Genomic DNA, 23,418 nt, shown 5'->3' with positions numbered 1-23,418 from the left:
TTCTGTAAATTAATTGTTGCCTGTTATTATTGAAATCCCTGCTGAAATATTTGAAACCCTCCCTCTCTCGCCAGAGTCATCGCACATGATGATACAGAGGGATTTGCGTTGAAGCCACGGTGGGCAGGCAGCAGCGCTCTGCGGCTGATTCCTGCTTTATAAAACCATGATTGGACGGAGTAAGTCACGTTGTCCGTGAAGCTGTCAGTCTGATGCTGCACCATTGTTCCCTGAGCAGCCGGAAGGGGTGCTTGTTAAAGCAGTGTTATGTGCGACAATTGTGCCGGTTAGCCCAGTACTCTTCGGGAATCCGTTACCGGTTTTTTAACGGTGTGACATTGGTGGTGGAGGATTTCCGCAGAAGAAAACCGAGACATGGTTTAGTGAAACATTGTGAAGTCCATTGAGAGAGAGGCGTCATTGACTGGCTGGATACTGATAATAGTAACGAAATGAATGGTGAGTATGAGCAATCTTAGATAATAGGCCTGTATTTTTTAAATACATGCACAGTGATTAGATGGGGAAAAAAATATAGGCCTGCTGTCTTTGTTTCTCACGTCTTTTCGCTGTTGCATAAAGTACCTGGACATTTTATATGCTTGCCTGTGTGTTTTGTTGCCTCAGTATGCTGGGACACATCCCTGAATGGTCCATTTGTCAAACTCTTCTGGGCATCACACCTCAGTAGTCACTCTGTTTTGGACATCTGCTGCAAATATCTGGTCATTAAAATTTGAGAATCATACTCATACTTCATGAACAAGTTTTCTTTGTTCCTAAACCATTGACAGTTTTACAGCTCAAACACTTTCTGCACAAAAGGTTCACCACTCTACATGTATGTATGAAATAGGCACAGAGCCAAAGGGAGCATGCATGGTAGAGCTCCTGTGCCTTTGTGTATTATTTTTGAGGGCACACATGTGTGTCATACAGGCTGCTGTATGAGAAGCCAGTTGACTGGTCTATGGCCAATTGGCTGAGAGCCTCTCATGCAGACCGCTGGGAGAAGAGAGTCTGGTTCCCTGCAGATTCTCCAACCCCCCACCCCCCACCCCCACCCCCCACAAAAACCCCCAGCCTCACAACACACACACACACACACACACACACACACACACACACACAAGTTATAAAAGGAAAGAGTGGCTCACATAGAGATTTAGATAAAGCTCTGTAAATCAATCACATGTCGGTGCTGAAATAGCAAAGTTTTCTCCAACTGCTGTTGTGATGACAACATGCATTACAAAATAAGTGCATGTTGTTATGGCACCTTGTATCATCTGCTGGATAAAAAATTCTTAAAGCTACCTTTTAATGATCTGTTGTGAATCTGGAATTTCATATGGTTGTCATTCTCCTAGTTGTTATAACATTTGCAGCAACAATAAATAACATTTACATTTCTCTATCCTTCACAGAACAGAAGCGGGTTGCTGCAGTGTAACATATTTAGCTGAAGGTAAGACCACATCCTCTACTTGCTGTCTGAAACAGAACACTACCAGTCATCATGACACATTAACATATTCAATTCATGCCTGCGAGATAGACGCCGTGTTCGCAAAGCTTGCACAACTGTTGCGACACTGCCACAAAAGACCCTCTGATAACAAGATATGATGTGATGTTGATGCAGACAACAGTGTTTAGTCAATACAGACAGCTGCGCTATTCTCACTGGATTATACTAGAGAGATGCCTCTGATATCACAATGATGAAAAGAGGGCATATTCTTTTTAGAGTATGTTGTATTATATGCTTGATATTTACCAGTGCAATGAAAATGGGGAAAATGACAGGTCTCAACCCATTTTCAAGGCAGTAAAGACAGTCTTTTTAATACTCTCTGTGAAGGCATGTATATCTAATACATTTATATTATTGTAGTCAAAAGATATGATAAGATATGATAATATTCTGATGTGAACTGCTCGTTTAAAAAAAAAAACATATTAGGCCTGAATATGGCAACGTCATTACACGTCCCTGCCTTCTTCATTGTTCCTTCTCCAACCTCTTTTGTCAGGAAAAAAGGCAGCACCAACAGTCCATTACTGTGCACCAGCATGTACTCAAACATGCGACCACGCACGCACAATCACACAACCATTTCCATCTTTGTGATTGAGATCTGAAAGGTGAGGGAGAGGGGGTGGGCAGGCAGGCGGGCCGGCGTTGTGAGTGTGTTTGGAGAGTGGGGCTCTTTTGCTCTTGTGACTGTGTATTTTTCCTCCTCAATCCATCTGTTTCCTCAATCTATCAGCACCCAGTCCTCAGAGGAGCAGAATTTAATTAGTACACGTGGCACTGAGTTAAAGGACACTGAAACATTGAGTAGATGTATTTACTTGTGAAAAGCTGCATCATTAAGCTGGCTTATTTGAATAAGGGATTCAGCCCCGCTGCTATTACATACTGTAGCACAGATGGCTAAAGCTTGATAACAGTAAATGCCGTCCATTAAAGATTCGCAGGAAAGGTGTTATGGCTTAACGGCACTAAGACGAGTCTCCCTGCAGGAGGCTGGTGTGGGTGAACTGTTTGGTTCCGAAAGGTTCACATGCACGGCTAAATGAATTTTGTGTTTTTTTTTTTTTTTTCTTCTGTGTGGGAACAAGTTGAATTCACAGCTTTAAGCTTGACTGGGAGGTTCAGGCAGATATACTGAGTCAGGTTAAATGTCACATTGCAAATTGATGTGGTGAGGAGTAGCTGGTTTGTGCTTTACATTATGGGTTTGTCAAGCACGGCATAAAACAATCTGCAGGAATGATAATTGTTATTGTGCTATTAACAAGTTCAGTGGGTTATTTGACACTTTTCTGGATAGGATGCGATGACTCTAACAAGCTTTCAAAATGTCTATCATTTGTATTTTCCAAGTTAAACATTATCCCAGTATATACTGAAAGCCTTCACAGAATTCACAGTTTTATTAGACACTCCTATATTTACCCCAGTTACAATGAAGAAATACAATATATATGGTATAATAGGTGTATAATAGGTCTTATATTCCTGAAATTAGCAGATTTTTCCCTGATGGTACATTTGGTTTTCTCTAGCTGTATATGAAACATGATATCTATCCAATGGGTTTTTGATTTTTCCAATTAATTAGGATGAAACAACAGGCTAACCAGCAAGTGAAGGCAACAACATTGTAGCCATATCCTCTGGTTTTATATGGACTGTCTTCTCGATCAGTTATACACAATTTACCCAACAGTATTTGGCACTCTCAGTGATTCCACACGCTCCAAATTTAACATGTTTTTCATGAATTGTCAGCGTACATGTTTTAATTGACGTTTCTCTTCCCCAAACAGCAGATTAAAAATCACTGCATCAATGAATCACACTACAGTCGTACTAATATCAACCTTTCATATTACAGAGCAGCTTTGTATGTGTCAGCAGGGTTCATGGTTCCAATTTAGAAGCTTTTGATGTGACTCTTTTTGTGTCTTTGGCTCCTTCCTGGCTGAGCTCTGGGCTTTCACGGTTCAGGATTGTGCTCTCTTGAGATGTTGCCATGACACCTATTTGGAATCGTTTGTCTGTTGCCAGCTAATTAAGTGTTAAGAAAAAAAAACACATTTTTCTCTCTTAATGAGTTTTATATGTCAGTGCAAGGTAAGCTACTACATAAATGCTTTATACAGCATTCAACATGAAGTAATTCTGTAATTATTTGTGTGATTTGTTAGTATTGTACAATCAGTACAGAGCATAAATTTCAATTTTAATTTCACAATTAATATTCAGAATCAGTGGCACCTTTGATGCCACTGCACTGATACACAAATAGCTGCTGGTTTAAACTAAGGAAAGTTCTTGTTTAGCAAAACTAAGAATTTTGGATCAAATTATAAGAGACATTGTGTATTATGTCCATTCATTTATTGCGTTATGCAGTCTGGGAATGTAATAGTTAACAAGATAAGCCAAGATATGCCTTCATAGCAGCCATTCATTCAACACCACATTCATAACATGTTTCATCAGGAATGTAGTTGTTTGAAATAGTTAAGCTAACTCTAACGCTGCCATTGTGACCAGGTCTCCTCTGTAAAAGAGATAATGTATCTCAAGAGACTTCCTGGTTCAATAAGTAAAATAAATGAAGTACATTTAGTGTTTATATCTGATTTAACCCTTTTTTAAAAATCTGGCTCAGAGGCATTTTTTAAAGGCATTAAAACTATATAAACAAATTAAACTTACTTAATTAATATTACTTTACTGTCAGTTATATTTGATCAAATCACAGTCCTGATGACGTATTAGCAGCATTTTTTAATTGTGAAACTCTAATAAATAACAGCCAAGGATTTTTTCTTTCAACTTTTGATTTGATTGTTGCTTATTTAGTTGCAACAATGACGATGAAGTTGGGCAAACAGTCTGGAATGTGAGACCAGAGTTTAGCATGCCTCATACTCTGATGAAGGTCTTTGTGACCAAAAGCTGATGTTTTGATCTCTTTTCATTTCAGTTATAGTTTAACCAACAGTCAGTTTATTTTAAACCTCTCAGAGGCTATCTCTTTTATTAAACACCACAATGTTCTAAATTAGTAGTCGAACCGCAGAAATACCGGTTTTTATAAAATGTTTTACATGTTTGCATTGTTGCTACAAATGGTAAAATAAAAATGACACTGGGTAAGGTAGAACATATGTGACCATCAAAAATTCATATATTATCACTTATTTAACATATTTACAAACTTAATTAATCATCTCGCAATTTTGATTAAATGTCTCCCATTCAGACTTTTAATAGCATCCTGTAAACCTGGAAACATTTTAATGGAGTCTTACAAAGTGTTTTGTGTCACTTTGGTTTTTCTATTGCTCTAATTCACCATATACTGCAATCACAGGCGGAGCTGGCCTACTTCACGAATTTTCTCAGATAACAGTGCGAATGTTTTGCATATAAAAAATGATTCAAGATCTCAACATGATACTGGCTATATATAAATGATAAGGCTTGTCTGCAGAATATGAACCCCATATCCCACAGCTTTCCCAGCCTGCGTGAGAGATGAAAGCAGCCCTGCCTCGATGAAATGTTTTGGCAGCTCTGTTTCTGCCAGCAAACTGGCTTTTGCGAACTTTCAGGTGGCATGGGAAAATATAGTCATAAATAAAATATAGATCCATGAATAATTTAAGTGAGCATTGTGATTGACATGAGGGTGAGAGTACCTGATTATGCCTCCGCACTGTGTGACTTGAATTACAGCAAATCAAAACATTAGTCTGAATGTGGAGCTTGTTCGCTCGTATTTGTCTGCTACGCTGTATTTTGATCACTGCTTGTAACAACAAAGACGAGTTGAGATGCTGGATGAAATGTCTTCTGAAAGAATTCGCTTCAATTTGGGATGTAGTTCTATTTCATTAAAGCAACTGCTAATGATGTATGTTGGGAAAAATTTAAGAAAAAAACAAAAAACAAAACAAAGAAACATGTCAGGAGTCAAATTAGTTCACAAGCTCTCAAGTTCCTGCCAGAATATTATCACTCAAATGATTTACCACGATACTGCGCTGCTCACAAATAATACAGGCCGTTATCTCCAACTCTTTATGCTTTCACAAGATGTTACGATGAAATGGGTGCAAGCCAGATATTAGTAGTGTTGGAGCAGTAGTCACCCTTTGCTCTGGACCCATGTGGTTAATAAGGAGCCATGCTTCCTCTATTGTTCCATGAGGAGGAAGAACAGATCAATGACTCCCAGCACTCGGCTGTACTGTAGCTGCAGGATGGAGGCTGCAGCAGGCATCACCAGGCTGCGGCTCCTGCGTGTGCTGAGTGCTGAGCAGTGGGCTACACCCCCCCCCCCCCCCCCCCTCTCACTCGCTCTCTCTCCTACTCCCCCTCTTTCATGTGTGTGGAGCAGATCTGTCTGCAGCCTCAGGCAAGTGCAAGTTAACAAATGTACAGAGCGCATGTGAAGTCTCATTTGCATAAGTCTGTAGATGTCGCTACATTTCCTTGAATGGATTCCTTTGTGTTTAATTGGGGAACTGCCCCCCCCCTTCATATGTAATTCTTTCAAAGCTGATGGAGAATGAAAATGACCAAATTTGACAATTAATATTATTTATTTGCATAATTTGTCCATCTGACCTTTAGTGCAGCACAATGGAAAAACAGCCTGAGCAAATGTTTATTGTCACTGAACAAATAGTCAGGTGTTTTTCTCACTGCTCATGAATGATGACAGGCCAGTTGCAAACTGTGCATAGGTAAATGAACTTTAGGTACAACATACTACAATTCCAACTGGGGTTTTCTTCATATATAACCACGTGATCTAAGACAGATTTCTGCAGCGTCCTTGCTGTGTTCCACTATTTTTTCAGTTAGGCTTTTATACACAAACTATCACCCTTTCATTTTGACCATCCATTGCATTAATTTATATTTACTGTGTGGTCCCAATGTGCCCTCCAAGGATGGGATGCAAACGGTTGTGTTTAATGTGTTATTCCTGAACATTATGGCAGCACACACAGATAAAGGCAGATGCCCCCTGACCCCCCCAAAACACGCTGTACTGTGGCCTTTTCATGTATAATTTAGGAATGCATCTCACCCCTTCTACAAAACAGTGTCAATGAATACATGAGCGGTGTGTTTGTGTTCTCTCAGTGGCAGGGATCCTCCACTGACATCATCTGTAGCTGTATAATCATCCAGGCCACAGCCTCTCCTCAGGGGAGTCCAGCTGAGACCTAGCCTTTCGCTCTCTCTCTCTCTCTCTCTCTCTCTCTCTCTCTCTGTCTCTGTTCCTCTATTTATCTATTTATCTCCCCCTCTCTCTCTGCCTAGCTTTCTCCCTCTCTCTCTTTCAAGGTTGCCGTTTATTGCGAGTGTGACACCAGTGATGGATGAGTTCGAACGCAACCTCAGACTGGCTAGGATCTTTTGTGGTTTCAGGGTTTCTCTTTGCTCTGTGATCCCATCAGTTGGTTCCACTGGAATGCACCCTCAGTCGCTCAGACAAAGTCTACTGGTATGAAAAAAAAAAACAATTTCTCATCCAGAAAAAATAGAAATAAAAAGAAAGAATTAATAAAAAGATCTGCCAAGCCATCTGGGATGTATAAATGTGTTCTTCATCACTGTGGAAACACTAGTAGTCTGTGATGCGACCAGCCATATTGAATAGCATAGGCATTTGGCTGGCGCAGATACAGAACAGGGAAGCAAATTTGCCTACAATCCATATCAACCCCCTGTATATGCAAATAATCAGTGTTTACATATGTAACTAATTAGTGATTTAAATTCACCTGCAACATTTCATTCCAAAGCAGATGGGATGCTTTAATGGCTCGGGGAAGCAAGACTTGTGGACTAATATATTTAAGTTCTCTTTAAAGCTACAGTGTGCAGTTTTTGACCACCAGGGGGCAGAAATACCCCAAAGCAAACTCCGAAGCACAGCTGTTACATGCTATCGGCTAATCACGGTTAATGTGTTAGCAAACATTTTGCTTAATTACACAACCTGCAGACACAAAACAACATGGCACCTCACTAAATTCATGTGTCTGGCCACCTAACCAATAAATCCTATGTTCACTGCCTGCAAAATATCTGCCTCTTTACACTGCTAAATGCTTGAGTCTCTCCACCAGGAATTTGCTTGTTTTGGCTCCCTGCTGTTACCTGCTGCTAGCACGCTTGTCGAGTCAAACCCTCTGGAACGTCAAAGGGCTGTGTTTAACTAGAATTCAATGCATTTATTCCAATAAAATTTGCAGACTCAGTGCATTAGGCTATTTCATGCCATTAATGCGTGCTGTTAGGCCACCAGAAAGTCAGCTCGCTCATCCAGAAGAAATCTCTTACATGCAAGCTTTGCGGGCCCAAAAACATGGAAGGCCCACTGAGGCCTGAAAAACTTTTCAGCTCACATGCCCCGTGAGCAACTTTCATAGGAATGAGTGGGGCAGCGCGTGAAACCGAGATAATGAGCCAAAAGTGACTCAGCACTGCAGAGCTGGATGTCAGTGCAGCGCTGAAAATATCAGTTAATGCATGTCTAACCATGATCGTGTTCTTTTGCTAACCTTAATCAACCATTCAGAGCAGCTGTAGTACAAAAAAATCCTACCAATTTGTACCTCTCTAATACAAAACAGTTGCACAGGACCCTACCATGATGGTCCTTTTATATTTCTGGAACCACAGATGTGACTGTAATGAGGGTACAGTGATATTAACCAAACTTGGATCTGCTTTTGTTGTTAGAAGCATCTCCTTTGTCTTCTGCAAGTTGTTGGAAATATTTATCATCAACTCCTCTACCCAACAAAGGTCTGCCTGTAATCTTTACTTCCACATATCAGTGTTGATGTTGTCCTTATACCACTTTCTTTAATGCGTAGGAGCCTGCAAGCCAGTCTGTAGGTAGAGAGTACTGTATTTGCTTTAACATGACTCAGCCATTCTACCAGCATAGCCAGTCTGCCTGAGCTGGTGCTTGGTGATGGTGGTAGAAATCCAGTCAATATCTGTTCTACTCTTGCACACTAACATTTGTGGGTGTGTTTCCCCCAGTTGATGTCCATGATTTTCAGGACGCAACTCTTGGAAAGTTGCTTGTCTTGAGGCAAGTTTGCAGGGCTCTAAGATGTTGATACTGCAAATGGTCAAGGCCTCTGCACCACACAGGAGAGGAGTTGACTGAGTTTGGCGAAGGCCTGCTAACACAGCTGAGCTGATGTTGTATTTCTGTGTCAGGATCAGCTTTAGAGGAGAGACAAACTGCCTGTCCTGGCAAACTTCTGTCCATTCACTGTTTATGACCTGTCCATGTATATTTTATGCCTTTTGTAAATGCACAGTGGGTGCACTGCAAAACTTGCTCTGAATAATAGCAGATGGCATTATGATCTGTCTACTGCAGTTCTTATTATACAGCTAATGGAGACCTGATGGAGACCCTTAATCTTTTTCCTAAACCTATATAGATTGAAGAACCCGCCATCTGTTCTGCATGGTATTTGAACATACTGTGAGATAGCTGTGTTGGGTGCTGAGATGGATGATGGCTGTGATGAAGGTGATAAACAGGGTACAATGTGTTCATCCTTGGATCACTCCAGTCTCTACCATTTAATGGTTGTGATTCACAGTCACTGCTGCTAAACAGTTACTGATATGCTGTTGTGAAACCAGACGGGTCAGAGTCTGATTCCTGGTGAGATCACTGAAGGGTTTATATAAACACTTTACATTTTGTAACTCAACACACACACACACACACACACACACACACACACACACACACACACACACACACACACACACACACACACACACACACACACACACACACACACACACACACCCTCAGAAGGTCCTGTGTCATGTAAAAGACCCTGAAAATAGCCACTGCAGGAAAGTTTTTGATAAAGCAGACCGTGTGTCAGCGTATACAAAAGGCAAGAGCTCTTAAATGATTTTAATCCAATTTCTTCTTTGTTCATGCTTTAAGAAATAGATCACAAACAAACAGTAATTTGTATTCTTTGCAGCACGTTTCAAAAGACTACAATCTGCTCTGAGAATAAGGTTAATACAAGCAGTCTTTTATTTTCTTATTTGCCTGAAACAATAGCACTGTGTTAGAGATATCATTAAAAACATATTCAAAAATTACCTTTCATCTGTTCCAGTGGAAATTGTGCAGGTCTTTTGCATATGACCTCAATCACGATATGGCTACACAAATAATGTTAGATTTATTTATTTATTTATTTATTTATTTAATTCTAAACCTTTTTCTTTCCTTTTTTTTCTTTTTGCCTGCTGTTTTGACAATTTCCTTCACTGGAATACGAAAGCGTCTTGAAAGTCAGAGCAAATATAGGTCACCATCACTGGTGCAATGGTGTAACAAATGCTATCTCTCCAGCTTATGTTTTGCATTTTTATGTAATAGGGCAGCATATACGTGTGATGCTCGTAGATGAATCATTAAAGGAATGCAGATGAGGCTGTCTAATAACACATTTCATCAAAGGTACCTGAAGAATTGATCAGAAGAATAACATGGCTGAGAGAAAGGATGAATATATGAAATGTACTATGACAGCACACTCTCTTACCTCTTCCAATGTTCACAATAAAATTGTAGCCTGTACTGTAACAATCAAGTTCATTTTTGTTGTCATTAAAAGCAGACAGCAGAATTTGAGGTCAGCATCAAAGATATGAAATGCGCTTTAATCCATACTATTCTCATTTTTACAATGAAAATTGTAAGCAGAAGTAACAGAACTATTACATGACTCTTTTAAAACATATAAATAACAGCCTATTCATGGGTTAATATTGATTTGTTACAATTATTATTAACCTGCTGGGTTGAAAATATTATACTTTGTTTAGAATGGCAGCCAGAGTTAAGAATAGACATTTCATTTTAAAGCTAAAAGCCAAAGGCCAATCACTTTGTGTTAAAATAGATGTTTCAAAATTATCTAAATTGTGGATGGTATTTATTTGAATTAACATTAGTAATGAAAATGGCAATAGTGCATAGTTTTAAAGACATAAAACCAATTATCTGTTTATGCCCACCCACTTTCATTTTACAAACTGGAATACAGATGTTACTTAAGTAACACACACACACACACACACACACACACACACACACACACACACACACACACGCAGGTCTCTCATTGTAGGCACAGTCAGTCACAGCCCTGCACTAGTGCGTTTTTCAGGTTGCAATGTTCAACTTGGTTGAGACTGTGTCGGAGATATTTACAGAAGTGGACAAAATAAATGACAGCTATTGCATTTTTCAGGTGAGACTGAACAGGTGCTCCAGTTATCGTGCGCTCCCTGTGGGTATAGTATGTGTATCTTGTTGCTGATGCAGTTGTGTTATTACTCTTGCTTGTTCTTTGGTCCTTCTGATTCGGCCATAATAGCCAACTGTAATCTCTGAGTGCTCAGAGGAGTACAGTCAGTGTACCTCGACAGGCATCCTATGGGCAAACTGCATCTTTGAGAGGAGCCATTTCAATGTCACTGCTAAACCTTTTAGTATACTACACTACTACTACCACTACTGCTACTGCTACTACAGCCACTATTACTACAACCACTATTACTACAGCCACTATTACTACTGCTGAATTTAACAGTGTAGCATGTTTTGTAGAGGTGCAGCTCAGATTGCCTGACAGTAGTGTAACATCACCATGACTTGGTGAAATAATGGCATGGTGAGCAAGAAAGAAACATTTTCCTTATTAAATACGACACAGAGATAGTTGCTTTAAATGAGCTGTTAGTGATATCTGTGATGATCTTTGAAGTTTGAACTTATTGCTGCTTTCTAAAGCGTCTTTCTATGACTTGATGGCGCTGCATGCTATACAAGAGAGAGGCAGTGTGAGCAGTGTTGGGAAGAGACAACAGGGATGGAGGAGGAGTGCAGGAGGAGGTTCAGTGAGGACACTGGTGAGGATGCAGAACATTGCAGGGTTGAATGACATTTGTTTTCTCAGTTAAATTGTAAAAACGGCACAAATCGTTTCACATAAAACTGTCAGTAGAAGTTTGTATAANGCATTTTTCAGGTGAGACTGAACAGGTGCTCCAGTTATCGATACTGATATCGATACTGCTGAGCTAACCCACGATTTAGTTGCAGTGTGCTAACTGAGCATTTTCCATCATACATCTGTCATTTTCTGACATTTTGATTTTGTAATATTTTTTTGTAATATGTTTTCAGAATATGTAAAATGCTATCCTTTCCTACTACATTTTATTCTGTGTTTGTGCTCAGACACTGCCTTTTGTTTATAACTGTAATACTGTGTGGGCTGTAAAAAAAATAAATAAAAAAAATCCTTGAGGCTTAAAGCTGTCCTGTAAGAGGAAGTGCGGGGCCTTTCATGTTGACATACGGTCCAATTGAGTGCAAGAATGATATCTTGGCTCTTTGACTGCACAAGCTGAGGTCCCACTAACTCTTCTGCAGAACTTCCTGGCATAGGAAGTGTCAGGAGTTCATGCACTACAGTCCTGGCAAATCTTATTTCCTGTGGATGAGGTATTGCATTTGGTATTTACCCGTCAACCTCTTCCAGGTGTACATACAAATTCCCGGTGCAACTTTTCTGCACAAAGCCACTTTTATATGAACAATGTGTAATGTTCTGTTGTTAAATTAGATTTATCCTGCAATTTCTTTCCGTCTTTGCAAGTCATTCAGGCTTTTATTTTGTAATTTTTTTGCTCTCTTGATGGTTCTATTGTGTTGTTCTTGGCATCAGATGTTTCCCCTTCTCCTTTTCTTTGCCCCACTCTCTCTCCTGTCTACCTCCCTGCTCTCTCCCACTCCACCCCTTCCTCATTCTCCCCCTCCCCTTTACTATTCCCTTCTGAATCCCCTCCTCACTGCATTTCTGTTATACCCTCCTCCACCTCTTTTCCCACTGCCCTGCACCCCCCCCCTTTATCCATTTCTCCAACATTCTGTCTTCCTCCCTCTTTCTGATCCCACCATACCTCTGCCTCCTCCTCCTCCCCCTTCCCGTCCCCCTCCCCTCCCCAGCTCATGTTGGTAAAAATATCTGCAGACAGCAGGAGCAGAGGCACGCCTGACTCTCTCTCTCTCTCTCTCTCTCTCTCTCTCTCTCTCTCTCTCTCTCTCTCTCTCTCTCTCTCTCTCCCTCTCCCACTCTCTCTCCCTCTCTCTCTCAGACATCCCACCCATGTGATCTCACAGGCTGCTCCACTCTACTCCAGTCAGGCTCCTGCCTTTCTGCCGGCTGCAGCTAATGAGCCTTTGTGTGGCCAAAGAGAGAGAGAGGAAGAGAAAGAGAAACAGAGAGAGGAACACATTGACAGAGAGGGAGTTAAAGTGAGAAAGACTGTCATCTTGCAACAATAAAGCATATGGTACCGACAGTGCAGCCAGAGCTGGAAAATTACAAGTCTCGCTCACACTCCTGCACCGTTTTTTCTCATGCCCGTGGAGCTCAGGGGTCGCTGCAAGTCAGTGGACTGAAACAAAATGGGAACCTCTTCATTCATCATGTCTCACCTTTTTTGAATTGCCACATTTATGATCGTGTGGCTGTGCTGCTGTGAGAAGAGGTTAAAGGAGTCACGCGGTCTGCCAGTGGATACAGGTCAGTTGTTCCTGTGAGGGCCAGCACACACACACACACATGCACATGCACACGCACGCACGCACATACACACGCACGCACGCACACACACACACACACACACACACACACACACACACACACACACACACACACACACACACACACACACACACACACACACATTGAGAGAGAGAGAAGTGTAATGTGGTCATTGTAGGACTGATGTGTCATGACTTGCTCCGGATGCCATAGGCTTGCTGTCATCACTTGGGATGAGTGTTCTGAGTCTTGTGTTGTCACATCATTTTTATTGTGACTGTGGGAACCTTGTGAATGACAAGGGTGGGGGGAAAAAGAATTGTATTGAGAATGCATGTGTGCTACAGTGCTGTGAGCTCTGCTGATTAAGGACAAGAGTTGGTTTCCACAGTTGATGTGTGTGCACAGAGAGGCAAACACAGGGAGGGGCTTTCCAAGCTGGCTTTTGCTGCATTATTTTCTCTGGGATATTCTCCCTTGTAGCATAGTGTATGCTGCCCAGCCATGATTAGTGGTAAAGCAACACTGAAGACAAAGAAAGAGCTGTTGAAGAGGCGCAACAACCTCTGTTTTTTATTTAGCCATGATGAAAGAGGTTCACCCCAGAATCCCCTGAGCACTGTGGCTCATGATGTCAGGCAAATCCAGTTTCAAGATTTGAACTGTTAACTGACTTACTGTCATGACAAATGCAAATGAAGTAGTGATGCATTAATCTGAGTGGTAAATGCACAAATATCATTTGCTTAGATCTGTGCTTCACTATGAAGAACCCTCAGACACAGTATGTAACACTGGAAACACTGTCATATGGTAAAGCACTAGTTGTGAGAGTACATTAGAATCTCCATGGAAACCACTTTTGGTATCAAAGCCCAGTGCAGCATCAGCGGAGGGCTAAGCATAGGCAATAGGTTTCCAACAATGGTATCTAATTAGGACCCTTGCTAGGAGATGGACTAAAATTGCAGAGGCCATTCCTGCTGGAAATTTCCACTCTTGTTTGGCAACAAATGAAGTGAATTGTGAATTAAATCTGTTTCTTGACTGTTTTGATGTTGAGATTAGCATCTTATGTTGATGAACATTTAAATCTCCCAAGACTAATTTAATATATTTCAGAACTAGTTCATTAGTTAATGTCATTATGTCCTGTCATAATCATTCAGCAGAGAAAGTAGATTGATGGCTTCTTGTCTTTACGGAATCTAAAACAGATTTTTTTAAATTATCAGTTCTTTTTGAAGAGAAATCTTTTCAATGATTTTACCCTGACTGGCTCCTCTCGCCTCCACTTTTTCCCTAGATGGAGGATGCCTCACATTCCTTAGTTGTAGGTAGAGTTGTTGACTCTGGAGGTTCTCCAGATGCTGGTGGTGCCATGTCACCGCGCTGAACAAGCACAGCCTCCTGGGAACAATGACCCTCTTGCTGCCAGCGCTCATCCTCTCTGCACCTCCCTCTCTCTCTCTCTCTCTCTCTCTCTCTCTCTCTCTCTCTCTCTCTCTCTCGCGGGCAGCATTTGCATCTGTAATGACTCAATAGCAGAGCCCAGATGAAACACCGAGGCTGTCTGTGAATGGAACTCCCCCACAAGCTGCTCTGGCAGATAGACAGTGTGGGACTGGGCGAAGATGCATGCTGTCTTTACCGATTCCAGTTTCCAAGAGAGCAGGCAGTGAGGGAAAAGCTGCCAGTCATAGCAATCCTTGCTGTGCCACAGCAGCAGTGTTGTTACTGGGTTTATTTTAAAATGTGACATGACGCTCCAGCTGCTGCTGTTAAAACAGGGAACACAATGCTCTGCAATTAAATACATTAAAGGACTGCACTTTCAACAATGTCTGATATTATGACTAGTGATTAACATCAAGTAAGTCCTGCCATTACACACTTCACAGAGTGACGGTATTAGTAGTATTAAAAGAGAAAAAGCAGTGATCAAAATAATATGACAACAATGTTATGGTGCAGCAATTATAAGGGCCAGTTCCAGTGTAGTGGTGATTAGTTTTAGTGTGTTTGACTGATGAGCTTGCTCTTGTTTATTCGTCTAATTGCATCATCAGTCAGAGAGAGTTAATGGCCTCTCTCAATTGACACTGAAGTGGTCTGTAACACCTCTGTTACAACAGCTTCTGTATGAAGTGCTTTAAGCCCAACTGTTTTAGCTGCACCTACACAGAGAGACAAAGATCCAGTAACTGTGAATAATACTACAGCTCTACCTGATTTAGCTGTAGAAACACTACTATAAATTACATTATTATGGCACTTTTTAATGATGAAAGTCTGCAGCAGGGTAATATTTATTGGTCCATGACTATTACTATTACAGTGCTTTATGATACATGATTATTGACTGCATTTGTAGCAGGTTACAAGGCAAATTATAGCTTGTGACAATATAGATTTTTTTTTTTTTTTTTACTCTGCGCTGACTATAGCAGCATTTTCCTCTTTTTCTGTAGCGGGCGTCTGACCTAACAGAAGCTTGTTACAGACGTACAGGATGTCACTCATTATGCTGTCAACAGCAGCTTCACCTATTCCTCCTCTAGCGCTGCATGATATGTGATATACGTACAAATCATGCTGTGAAGATTGTTGCCACACTTCAGTAGCTACACGGAAATGCAAACCAGCATATGTTTGCACCTGTTAAAAAAAAAAAAGAAGAAAAAAGGCTGTCTTTTTAGATGAGATGTAGATAGAGATTAGATGAAAAGTAATACATTTTATGCCAGGGGATGTTTAACCATTTTTATGCTTTCTGGGTGTAGCAGTCACATAACAGTGTACATGATACATACTGTATATATTCTACCTCATTTCAACCTGACCGGTAGCAGTGCCACACAATGTGGTCCAGTCTCTTTCTTTTCTCCAGCTGATCTTCCTGTAAGGCTGACGTAGTATGTAATTAGCAGCTTTCTCCTTCCATCTCAGCTCCTTTGTGCCAAGGTGATCAATCGCCCAGGGAACGCCTGGGAGCTGGGATAGAGGCAGGAGAGAGGGTGTGTGTGTGTGTGTGTGTGTGTGTGTGAGAAGGGAGGAGGGGGCGGAGTCTGGCTCTCACTGCTAATTGAGTGTGCTGAGGATTATGAAAGCCCTAAACTGGATATTAAATAATGTGTGGCCCCTCTGCTGTCTTTGGGTTTCAGGTGCAGATGCGGCGGGCCATGAGCGGAATACTGAAAAGGAAATTTGAGGAGGTGGAAGCCTCCTCCTCCCCGTGCTCTTCCTTGCGGGAGTCTGATGATGAGGTCTCCTGCAGTGAGAGTGGGGATAGCAGTGACAGTGTCAACCCCTCTGCCTCAGGCCCTTTCACCCGTGAGTGCCTGTGTCTTTTAAATTCATACATTGTGCTCAGTGTGGCTAACGCTGTGCTATTGATGGTAAGATTAATGTCATCATTTCATCTCGAGGAAAACAAAGCTAAAGCACTGAAAGGGTTTTTTTTAATCAAGATGGGAATGACACTCGGAGCCAGCCTGGTTTTGTAGCTCACAGTCAATGCAGGATGCAGGTCAAAGAAAACAAGTCTGCATGTGTGTTGATAAGGGAGTGTAATATGAATTTACAGTTGTGCCTGTGCAGAGGAGAGCAGAGCAGAGGAGAGTGATGCTAAGAGTCCAGTGCTGTAATAAAGGGGAAGGATACACAGGCAGCCTCCCTCATTAGGAACAGCATTAGTGTACAGACCCAGCCAGATGAATGAACTGATGCAGTCTCAAGCTGTGTGTGTGTGTGTGTGTGTGTGTGTGTGTGTGTGTGTGTGTAACACTGCTGGTACTGTACATGTAAATGAACCACTCTCTAAGAACAGTGTAGCAGCTAAACACAGAATTATTGTCGTAATTAATTATCTGCGTATGTAAATCATATTTTTGATATGAAATAGCTCTTTTTTAAGGAGGAGGGATTTGGGGGGTGGGGGTTGGGGGGGGCGCTATGTTTTTGTTTTCACGTTAACAATAACAGCCCACCACATGCACACTCAAAATTAGGAGCGGTGCATGGTGGGTGAAGACTAGGACTGCCGCTAACAATTATTATTGTTATTGATAAATGTGATGATTATTTTCTCAATCAATCAGTCGACCAGTCAATCAACTGTTTTGTCTATAAAATGCCTGTCACGATTTCCTAAACCCTAAGGTGACCTTTTGTGTCCAACCAATAGTACAAAACCAAAAAACATTATTCAGAAAAAAAAATTAAAACAAAGAAAAACAGCAATCCTTCACATTAAAGACATTGAACCATCAATACACTTTTAAAGTGACTCAGACAATTATCAAAAAAGTGGCAGATTAATATGCTGCAGATCAACAGATTCAGCTGTTATGTAATATTAAAAATATTAGCAAATATTAACAAGGAATAAAATGGAGCTGCAGATCCGCAAAGGCCATTTTGAAAAGAACAGTCCTGGTTTACTAAGATAAGATCACAGCTAAGATTCTATGAAGCTTACCAGTTTTGCTTCTTAATACAAATGCTTCCAAAGAGATCTGCTGCTGAGAGATTCAACAGTTATTCCTGGCTTGAACTGACTTTGTATTGAAGAATGCGCTTTTAATTGAAGATAAACTAACCTCAAAAGACATGTCTCCTCTGCAGGTTCAAAAGGACACTGAAGTCATCTCTGATAAGTAACAAAGTGCTCATGTAAATCTTAATATCTAAGAAATGAGACAGAATGTGAGTGAACTAGATGATACAGTTGTATTTTATTAATCCTTCGGGGGATTGTGAAAAACTTAAGATGCTTGCTGGCAAAAAAAAAAAAATTAAAATCTAAGCAATGGGATTCTTGAAGAACAAAAGAGAGGAGTCATGTTTGGACAGCATGTGTGTGTTTGAGTGCCTGTGCACAATTTGGCTACTTGGTATTTGATTTTCCAAACTTAAAATGTTTTAGCCAAGTAAGCAAATGCTGTTTTTTTTTTAATATAGTCAAAGAAATTGACAATGCAGTTCATTGTTTGTTGTTTTTTGTCCGTATGACTGACATGAAGATGGGTGTCTATAAGCTTCCTTCCTGTGGGGTGGGGGCAGAGACATAAGTAGGGTGCTGCGTCCCTAGAGGCTGAGCCTGGCCTCTGTGTCAGCTGCAGCTGCTGGTGGCTGGGGGGCTTGAGAAGGTCAGCTAACAGCGACAAGAGAGCTGTGCACTGCGAAGACCGCGCTCCTGAGAGGTGACACGTGTAGGGTGATTGACCGTCTTGGCAACGGGATGAAACAATGAAGTCCTGAGCGGTTTTACCATACATCTTATGTTGTGGTGTTAGGGAGAGGAGGAGAAACATCTGTAATGTGTTTGTTTTCCTTAGAGCATCTGAAAAAGAGTCAAGGTTGGAGTCTGGGAGCGTTTCAAGGGTACAGGAACAGTTGCTGATTATAGCTTTTTAAAACTGTGAAAAACAAATGTGATATGTTGCTTTCTCTTATAAGCTTTAATGTAGCCATCCTCAAAAAAAAAAAAGAAAAGATGATGACATGGACCTTAACATCTGTTCACTGTTTTGACACCCTATATAAGCCGATACCTCCTCTGCATTTCTTTTGGTACATAATGAAACACGGCTCTGCTCTGTACCCCTCAGTCTGACAGCTCTACATCTGTAATGAAATGCATTGTCCCTCTTGCGTGGGGTGGAGAGCTGTTAGAACCAGATGGTTTCTATTTGTCCTGTCTGTCTGATATGGGGTGAATGCTGGGAACACTGCTTCTGTGAACCAGCACTCTTCATCTCTGGGCCAGGCAGGGGATTATTTATGCTCCACCGTTGCCCTCCTCTTTGCCCCTCCCTCTTGTAGAGCTCTCCTTAAAAAGACACACTGAGGACTTGCCAGACAGAAGCACAGAGATGTGATGAAATTCCCTCCCTACAAAGCTGTGCTAAGTTCAAGATGCGGAGAGGCGCGTTGTAAAGATGGCAAGAAAGAATTCCTCATATTTAAGGGCTATTCTCCCAGCAAATGTCTTCCACAGTTTGCCATAAACATGTCACTTATCTTAACAGGCTTTACATGGCTATAAAACTGCTCTACTCTACGCCAATATGAAAGAAAGAAATGATAAAACAATCAACAGTGCTCAAAGATCTGCAGCGTGTGGCTGTAATTCTTTCTACATGAGATTAATGAAATGTCAAAAACAGTTTACGGCGAAGATGACAAGCACACACAACGTACCAATTTTTTTTTGAACATCCCTGTTTTTTCCCATTTTTCCTTTTGCAGCTGACTCCATATTGAAGAGGGAGAAGCGCCTGCGGACGAGGAGGGTGCATTTTGAGAACGTGACGGTGTACTACTTCAGCCGGCGGCAGGGCTTCACCAGCGTGCCCAGCCAGGGAGGCAGCACGCTGGGCATGTCCAACAGGCACAGCTGGGTCAGGCAGTACTCTCTGGGTGAATTTGCCCTGGAACAGGAGAGGATCCACAGAGACATGCTCAGAGATCACCTGAAGGAGGAGAAACTCAACTCAATCAAACTCAAGGTAAATGATTTGTCATCTGTATATGAATAAAAGCATTCTTAAAGAATCTCTCTGTGCAAAGGATTTTATGATCATTGTTCAACCGATATCAGCATCAAATATGTTTTTGTCTTTGTCTTCGGGCTGAGCTCTTTGTTCCCTCGCTTTTCTAAAATGACTCGGATGTGATTCCCTCTTGTTTTCAGCTGACTAAGAACGGCACAGTGGAGTCTGAAGAGGCCAACACGCTCACGGCAGAGGACATTTCTGACGACGACATCGATCTGGACAACACAGAAGTAGACGAGTACTTCTTCCTGCAGCCGCTTACCACTAAAAAGCGCCGGGCACTGCTGCGCTCCTCCGGGGTGAAGAAGATTGACGTGGAAGAGAAACATGAACTGCGGGCCATCCGGATGTCCAGAGAGGACTGCGGCTGTGATTGCAGAGTCTTCTGTGACCCAGAGACCTGTGCCTGCAGCATTGCGGGGATCAAGTGCCAGGTAAATCCCATGACATGCATATTTTCAGTCAGTGTTCTATTTTTTTTTTTTTACTTGTAAACAGCATTTAAAAGAGAAGGTGCAGGGACTATGGCTTTATTTTGTTGTTTTTGTAGCTAAATCACCTCATTATCACACTACATTATTCATCTGCTCAAAATAAAATGAACAGCACAGTAAATGTTATGTTTTCCTTAGGTGGACCGTATGTCATTTCCATGTGGTTGCACAAAAGAGGGCTGCAGCAACTCAACCGGGAGAGTGGAGTTTAATCCCATCCGTGTTCGGACCCATTTCTTGCACACTATAATGAAGCTTGAACTGGAGAAGAGTCGCGAGCAACAGCAGGCATCCCCCACCAACGGTTACCGCAGCGACGCGAACGACCTGGGAAGCGGAAACCCTCTCGTTCAACCCCAGCACAGGTTGGAGTACTCTCTGTCAGACGCCGTTCCACAGACGGCCGGCATGCACCTGCAGAATGCAGACGAGATGGAGGAGCCGCTGGATGAAGAGGAAGAGGATGAAGAAGATGAGGAGGAGGAGGAGGAGGAAGAGGAGAATGAAGACGATGAGGAAGATGAGGAGGATAGTAGCAGTGTTTGCAGCGGGCTGTCCGACTCCAGCACACAGAGCCTAGCTAACAGCGACTCTGAAGACGAGGAGGAGGACGATGAGGATGAAGAGAAGTCTGAGAACTTTGAGGACGACATGACAACCCCGTCAGTGTCTCATACTGAGGTGGTCCCCTTGTCCTCTGTGCTGTGTTACAGCGATGGCTCTGTGGCACGTGATAACCACATGAATGGAAATACTTATTTAATGAACTCCTCTTCAGCTGAGTACTATCAGCTAGGGAGCTCCAGTACCGTCTCCAATGGCCAAACCAGCCAACCCAGTGAACCCTACGGGGAAGCCTTAGCATTCCAAGACCCTGTCGGCACGACCAATGGCAGCGTGGCCCAAGGACCATTCAACATGACTGCTGAGCAGTACACAGACTACTCGAATCAGGCTGAAGAACAATACACAGCTAATCACCATTTCAATCTGAGCAATGGTGCTCCAGCCGCCGCTTTGACCTGCTACACGCCCGATCAGGAGAAGAAGGCGTTGTCCAAAGTGGCGTTTGTGGAGCAGCCTGAAAACCAGAACCAGACACAGTTCCAGAACTACCTGAACAATAACACCCAGAGTTCCTACAGCAGTCACAGCTCGTGTATGACGGCTGAACAGCCACAGCAAGAGACCAGTGTGAATAGACACTCAGATCTGACCTTACTAGCGAACAATAATAAGAACCTCCCTTTACCAGACCATTGCCCCGAGGTCACAGCCATTTAGTGGGCCACACCTTCTTAAGTGTTCTTTCATTATCGCGTCTTTACTTGAGCCTGACCAAGTGGTATTTTAAGGGAACATAATCATGGCCTTTTTGAATTATCTGACCTTAAATTTCAAAGCAATTTACAGCACCATCATACACTCTCATCTGTAACTATAAAGCCATAGGTTCATGATGGAAATGGCTTTGAGGAAGTGTTGGCTCCTGAAGGTTTCTCCACTACAGTGTTTGCTTAAGTGCAAAACGGAAAGATCAAAAACACATTATAACATCAGTTATGTCATGCTGTGCAATGTATCTTGTAATTTCAGATGTAAAGTTCTAGTTTTAAGCAGATATTGTACTGTAGATGGAACTTTTCTATGTCTACTGTATGTGTCAAATGTGCAAAAAAAAAAGGTTTATTGTCAGTTTATTTATTGTTTCTGAATTATGTGTATACTTATATATTGTAAATGTTTTGATAACAATGTGCATGCTGTTTTGGAAATCTCAGTGACATTTAGGAAAAAAAAAAAAAGAATTGCCATTGTTTTATATAAAAAATGTGTTGTATACATAATACATTTCTCTTCCTCTTTTTGTCACTATTATATGCTTTTCTATGGTTTTGAAAAGCATGAAAAAGCCTGAATTCTTATTTGTATGTTTGGAATACAATATCAATAACATAAAATGTCAGACATGTCAAAATCAATTCACAGCCTTTTGCACTTATGTGTGGGGGTCTAGTGGCACGCAGTTGGTTTTAACTGATAAATACTTGAACGGTGGAAAACTATGGCCCCTCGCGTGTCGTGTCCTCCCCCCCCCCCCCCCCCACTGTTCACTCTTACAGTAACATGATTAGCAAGTGTCACTACAAACAAAGATTTATTCTTTGAAACATTTCATTCATGCAGGGATATTAATAAAGTAGCACTTTGACATATCTCCAAAAGCATGAGAAGCTCTATGATTGATCATAGGCAACAGAACACTATCTTTATCATTAAATTAGCATTAATAAGCTTCATTTAAAAAGCAACAGTAATCAGTCCTGTAGATAAAATATTGACCCAAAATAATGTGCCAGTATTTCATAAATTAACTGGTTATGAGATTTGTGCTTTTGAAACGCAAAGTTTATTTATGTGGATCCAACAATGATGTTGATTTGCTCTATTGAAATGTTAAGTGCAATAGTTTGAAGGGTTTTAAGAGGCTTTTCTCTTAAAAAGAGAAACTCATTGGTAACGTGGACTGGGCTTGCTTTTAATTGACTATCTTTCTGACTGATTTAAAGCGGCATTGGTTTCATAAAAAGTATGCCACGGTTTCAATAATAATTGTATATGGGGGAAACAAATGTTCAAGGTTGACAATCAAAGCGTATTATCGAACATGATTCATATCAGTAATTAACAGCTACACAATATGACTCCTGAGTCCTATGAGCCATTGAAAACAACAGCCAGAAAAAAAATTTGTTTACCAAAAATCTGTAAATAACCTTATACCACATCTTTATAAAATCACTGACAAAAAGGAAATTGATGCGACTGCTCAACAATTTGGGGACTGCAATAATGTAGTGGGTAGTGCTACTGTAATATGTCGCTGAAGTTCTCTACCTTGAGCTCTTTGCTCCTGCATGAATACAGGTATTCGTCCCTCTTCCAAGCTTGCAGATATCTGCCCATTCTTTACAATTATGAGGGTCAGTGCTGGAGTTTTGGTGATCCTGTGTGAGTAGCTGGGACCTCTCATGCCACCTCAGTGGTACGAGAGAAGTGTACAGACTGCTTTCAGGCAATCAGTGGCATCAACATGGCCTATTAGTACAGATGAATTGTGCCAAAGCATACAGTGA

At 41.4% G+C, this 23,418-nt stretch overlaps 1 protein-coding gene across 2 annotated transcripts; it reads left to right on the top strand.

Moving 5' to 3' along the window:
• Positions 1-215: 215 nt before the first annotated feature.
• Positions 216-22,098, top strand: csrnp3 (cysteine and serine rich nuclear protein 3). 2 transcript variants are annotated; one of them, XM_022740663.1, is made up of 6 exons: positions 216-459; positions 1,428-1,468; positions 16,392-16,560; positions 19,480-19,739; positions 19,925-20,221; positions 20,420-22,098. In XM_022740663.1, exons 3-6 carry the CDS (start codon positions 16,398-16,400, stop codon positions 21,563-21,565), a joined length of 1,866 nt encoding a protein of 621 aa, XP_022596384.1. In that variant the 5' UTR covers positions 216-459; positions 1,428-1,468; positions 16,392-16,397; the 3' UTR covers positions 21,566-22,098. The 2 variants fall into 2 exon arrangements, with proteins under 2 accessions (XP_022596384.1, XP_022596385.1); XM_022740664.1 differs by lacking the exons at positions 216-459; positions 1,428-1,468 and adding an exon at positions 12,832-13,206.
• The last annotated feature ends 1,320 nt before the right edge of the window (positions 22,099-23,418 follow it).

The sequence above is a fragment of the Seriola dumerili genome, unplaced genomic scaffold, assembly GCF_002260705.1.
Source record: "Seriola dumerili isolate Sdu_G_001 unplaced genomic scaffold, Sdu_1.0 BDQW01000052.1, whole genome shotgun sequence".
NCBI classification, from domain to species: Eukaryota; Metazoa; Chordata; class Actinopteri; order Carangiformes; family Carangidae; genus Seriola; species Seriola dumerili.
The sequence above is the reverse complement of the archived record's forward strand: the minus strand, read 5'-3'. Positions and strand labels throughout refer to the sequence as shown.

Coding starts and splice junctions, on each gene's coding strand:
- csrnp3 (XM_022740663.1), top strand. CDS start 16,398: ATGCGGCGGGCCATGAGCGGAATACTGAAAAGGAAATTTGAGGAGGTG. Junction 19,740..19,924: donor TCAACTCAATCAAACTCAAG/GTAAATGATTTG, acceptor TCTTGTTTTCAG/CTGACTAAGAACGGCACAGT. Junction 20,222..20,419: donor TTGCGGGGATCAAGTGCCAG/GTAAATCCCATG, acceptor TGTTTTCCTTAG/GTGGACCGTATGTCATTTCC.